Consider the following 4,609-nt stretch of genomic DNA (forward strand, 5'->3'; position numbering starts at 1 on the left):
ATAATCTTTAGTAGACTCTTGCTTGCATGTGATATCAATGAGATTGTTAGTTTCCACACTCTTTTGAATCACCCTTCTTTGGAATGGGAACAAATATAGATCTCTTCCAGTCAGTTGGCCACGTGGTTGTTCTCCAGATTTCTTGGCATAACTTGGTGAGTATGTCCAGGGCAGCATCTGTTAGCTGAAATATGTCAGTTGGTACACCATCTATTCTTGGGACCTTAGTTTTTGCTATTTCCTTCAAAGCAGCTTGAACATCTTCCTTCATAACCATAGGCTCTTGCTCATGTGTTGCTTCATTAAATTCTTCAGTGTCTGCCAATTCCTTTCGATACAGTGACTCAGTATATTCTTTCCATCTTCTTTCAATAAAAAAAACAACTGCGTATGTTGTTAGGATAGGCTATTTCTTGGAGTTGAACATGTTGCTTGGAACGGTGCTGGGTCAACTAGAGAGAGAGACCTTCAGTGAGGTGGATTGACACAGTGTGGCAATGGGCTCAAGTGTGTCAGAGAGGATGAAGGTGGCACAGGCTTGGACAGGGTTCATATCTGTTGTTCATAGGGTCATTGTGAGTGATATGTGACTGGAATGCACCTAACAACAACAATGACATAAAGCGGGCCTGAAACCATTGGTGTGAGTGAACTGTCTTGTATGGCCCACATGTTTCATGGCTGCCGTGGAACCCATCTGGACCAGAGTCTGCAGAAGGTCGGCAGAAGCAGTGCAGTGTTTGAGCAAGGAATGATGCTATTTTCAAATGCCAGTTGTTATATCTTGGAAAATAGGTCCAGAAATTTTCATCTAATAGCAAATATGTTTAAATCTTTTTGGAAGCAGGAGTGGCATCCACTTCTGAAATAGCTTGCCTCCAGAAACTCTACGAACTTAGAGAAACGATGGAAGTTATGCAACTGTCCAGGTCTTTCATTCATAGGTTTGCTATGAGTCATCTACAACTTGATGGCATTTAACAACAACGAGAGAGCTCTGTTGACCTAGTGGATAGAAAGTGATGCTACCAAGCCAAAGGTGGGTGATTTTAATCTGCAGCCCTCAAGCCTGGTTTTAATTGTTTTTTTCAATCATTCTTCTAAGTGCTATACCCCTGGTCTGTCCATTTTCTGTACAGACGTAACTCATCGTTGCTGTGCTGCTAAACACTGTGATACTGATGTGTCAAATGCAATAATGGTTACCCATGGTGGACAGCGTTTGGTGGCGCTTCCTGATTAAAACAAGCTTGGAAGCAGGAATAGCATCCACTTCTGAAAGAGCTTGCCTCTGAAAACTGTGAACTTGGAGAAACGATAAAAGTTATACCTGTGTTCAGGTCTTTTGTTCATAGGTTCGCTATGAGTTGTCTGTGACTTGATGGCACTTAACAACAAACAACATGCCTATTAAGAGTTGCTCTTAGAAATATAAATTATCTATATTATGTTTATATTGATTTATGATCAACAATAATGGTTTGAAGGGAAAAAAAATCCTTACTGAAAAAGTAGCGTTCTTTGTCTCTTCAGCTCTAATAAAGAATTACAGACTGACTGTTCATTATGACTTAATTACTCCCTTTATTCTGGATGAACTTTTTACAGTTTTACTCATGTCATCATAATTAGCTAGATCACTAACTTGGCAGTTGGCACAGAGAGATTAAATTACTTTCTGAAATACTTAACTGAGTTTTTAAAGCCCTTGTTAGAATTTATGACTGCAAGTAAATCCTAACCATATCCTTTTTATCTTTTCAAAGGAACACAAAGAAACACACATAGTTTATAAAGTTTTAGAGTAATGAAATAGTAGAGAAAATAAGATCAAGTTTTAAAGGCCCCAAACTCACTGAAATCCACTGCCATCAAGTCTGTTTCAACTCACAGCAACTTCTGTCTGTTTTTGAGGCTGGGAATGCCATAGAGGGATAGTACCCATTTTCTCCCCAGAAAGCTATCCGCTGGTAGACTTTATGCATGAAGCTGGGCTAGCAGTGCAGCTTCCTATGGACTCCACCCCCAGAGCTCCCTGGTGGATTCTTCAGTGCACCACATAGGACACTGGACTATGGTAAACATTCCTAAGCCTCGAGCTGAGCCTTTCCAAAGTTGAAGCCACATAATTAATCTTTTTTTAAATTTATTCATTTCAGACCTTTGGCAAAGAATTTGATAAGCATTTTGGGAAAGGAGGTTCAAAGTTACTTACGATGAAGCTCAGTGACTTTGGCAATATCACCACCTCGCTTCTTTCAAAAATGAGTGAAGTGTCGAAGCCGCCCGGGAATCTGCGCGAGTATTCCCCCTGGATGAGCAACTTCAAGGTGGAATATTTGAGAAATGAACTGGAGATTCCTGGTGAGTTCACTTCAGGAGTAGCAAATGGTACTTTAAGGAAGGTGTTGCTTTAGCAAGAATTTCTTGGTTCTGAAACAGTGCTATTGCGAAATCAGCACTTACTTTTTTGTGTGTTTAGTGAAACTATATACAGTATGGACTAGTTCAATCATTTTTACATCTATGATTCAGTGACACTCATTACACTGTCCTTTTACCCATATTTTACCTCCATAAACATAAATTCACTCACACCAAAAGTTACCTCTTAAAAAGCAATTTAAAATTTTATTATGTTGTTTTTCATTAGGAAAATTGGAATATTATACTTTATAATGCACTAAATATGTTGTTGTGTACTGTTGAGTCGCCTATGACTCATAGTAGTGACCCTATGTACAACAGCCCTAAACCCTGCCCTATCCTGTGCCAACCTCACTGTCTCTGACACACCTACCCCCATCTCCCCAGTGACCGAATCAATCCATCTCATCGAGGGTCTTCCTCTCCTGCACTGTCCCTCCACCCTCCTAAGCAAGATGTCCCTCTTCAAGGACTGATCCTGCCTTGCAACATGTCCAGATTATGTCAGACAAAGCTTTCGAATTCTTGCCTCCAAGGAGCAGCCTGGCTTCACCTCTCCAGGATGAACCTGTTTGTTTTCTTAGCAGTCCAGGGTATATTCAGTACTCTTCTCCAACACCACAGCTCAAAGGCATCAACTCTCCTTCTATCATCCCTAGTCATTGTCCAGCTCTCTGATACATAGCAAGTATTTGCAAAGACTGTGGCCTGTATCAGGGGTACTTCATTTTCCAGACTGACATTGTTGATCTTTAGTTCTTTGGAGAGTTCTCTGATAGCCGACTTTTCCAGTGCAATTTGTCTTTTAATTTCCTGGCTGCTGGTACCAAGAGTTTTGGTTGTAGAGCCAGCAAATGGAAGCTGTTAACAATCTCAATATCTTCACCATCCATCATGATGCTGCCAGTTGGCCCAGTGTTGAGAATCATTGTTTTCTTTTTTTTTTCTGCTTTGATAATTTTTATTTTATTTTAATAATTTTCATGAACATTCACAGATATTTTGGATTTCCATTCATTCATTGCTTCACTTCTCTCCCCGCCAAGCCCTCCCCCACCACCCCAGTTCGCTCCTGTCTTTGAAAAGTAAAAGAAACACTCCCTCCCTGGTACACAATCCCCCCACACCCCTCCCACCACCCCAAGTACATTCCACTATACAACCTTAATTGTGGACTCTTGTGATAACCATAATACCCTATCATACATCGCTTTTAAATTATTCTCTCCCTCATCTGTTTCAGTGCAGTATATGCAGTGTATCCAGTTTTTCTCAGACTTACCCCAACCCTGATATAAGTCCCATTTTACAGCAGTGGCACCATGCAATATTTGTCGTTTTGTGACTGAGATATTTCACTCAGCATAATGTCCTCCAGGCTCACCCATTTTGAATAATATTGTATGAGTTCCTTATTTTTCAATGCAGCCTAGTATTCCATTATGTGAATATACTACAGCTTCTCTATCCATTCGTTTGTTGATGGGCATCTGGGTTGTTTCCAACTCCTTGCTATTGTGAACAAAGCCGTGATAAACATGGGTGTGCATGAGAATCATTGTTTTCTTGATGTTGAACTTCAATCCATATTGAAGGCTGCAGTCCTTGACCTTCTGCAGCAAGCACTTCAAGTCCTCCTCAGTTTCAGCAAGCAAGGTTGTGTCATCTGCATAACACAGATTGTTTATAAGTCTACCTCCAGTCCTGATGCCACAATTCTCCTCATAGAGCCCAGCCTGCTGGATAATTTGTTCCGCATATAGATTGAAAAGATTTGGAGATAAGACATTTTTTACACACATCTTTCCAATTTTGTACCATGCAGTATTTCCTTGCTCTGTTCTGATGACTGCCTCATGGTCCAAGTATTGGTTTCGCATAACCACAATCAAGTGTTCTGGGATTTCCATTCTTCTCAGAGTCAGCCACAGTTTTTTCTGATCCACACAGTCAAAGGCCTTTGCCTAGTCAATGAAACACAGATAGACATTCCTCTGATACTCTCTGCTTCCAGCCAAATTCATCTAACGTAGCTATAATATCCCTAGTGCCACGGCCTTTTCTAATTCCAGCCTGTACTTCAGGCAGTTCTCTGTAGATGTGCTGTTCCAGTCGGTTTTGGATAATTTTCAGCAGAATCTTGCTTGCATGGGATGTTGTTGTTGTTGTTGTTGTTATGAGC

At 40.6% G+C, this 4,609-nt stretch overlaps 1 protein-coding gene across 2 annotated transcripts in view; it reads left to right on the forward strand.

The window, feature by feature from the left end:
- Positions 1 to 4,609, forward strand: part of LOC102847508 (DNA-dependent protein kinase catalytic subunit-like) — a 309,905-nt gene that overhangs the window by 274,564 nt on the left and 30,732 nt on the right. For both annotated transcript variants that reach the window (XM_006880417.1, XM_006880418.1), the window contains exon 78: positions 2,160 to 2,364. In XM_006880417.1, coding sequence (XP_006880479.1) covers positions 2,160 to 2,364 — 205 coding nt within the window. The remainder of the gene's footprint in view (positions 1 to 2,159; positions 2,365 to 4,609) is intronic.

Source organism: Elephantulus edwardii, unplaced genomic scaffold (assembly GCF_000299155.1).
Source record: "Elephantulus edwardii isolate Elephantulus edwardi_28Jun2011 unplaced genomic scaffold, EleEdw1.0 scaffold00008, whole genome shotgun sequence".
NCBI lineage: Eukaryota > Metazoa > Chordata > Mammalia > Macroscelidea > Macroscelididae > Elephantulus > Elephantulus edwardii.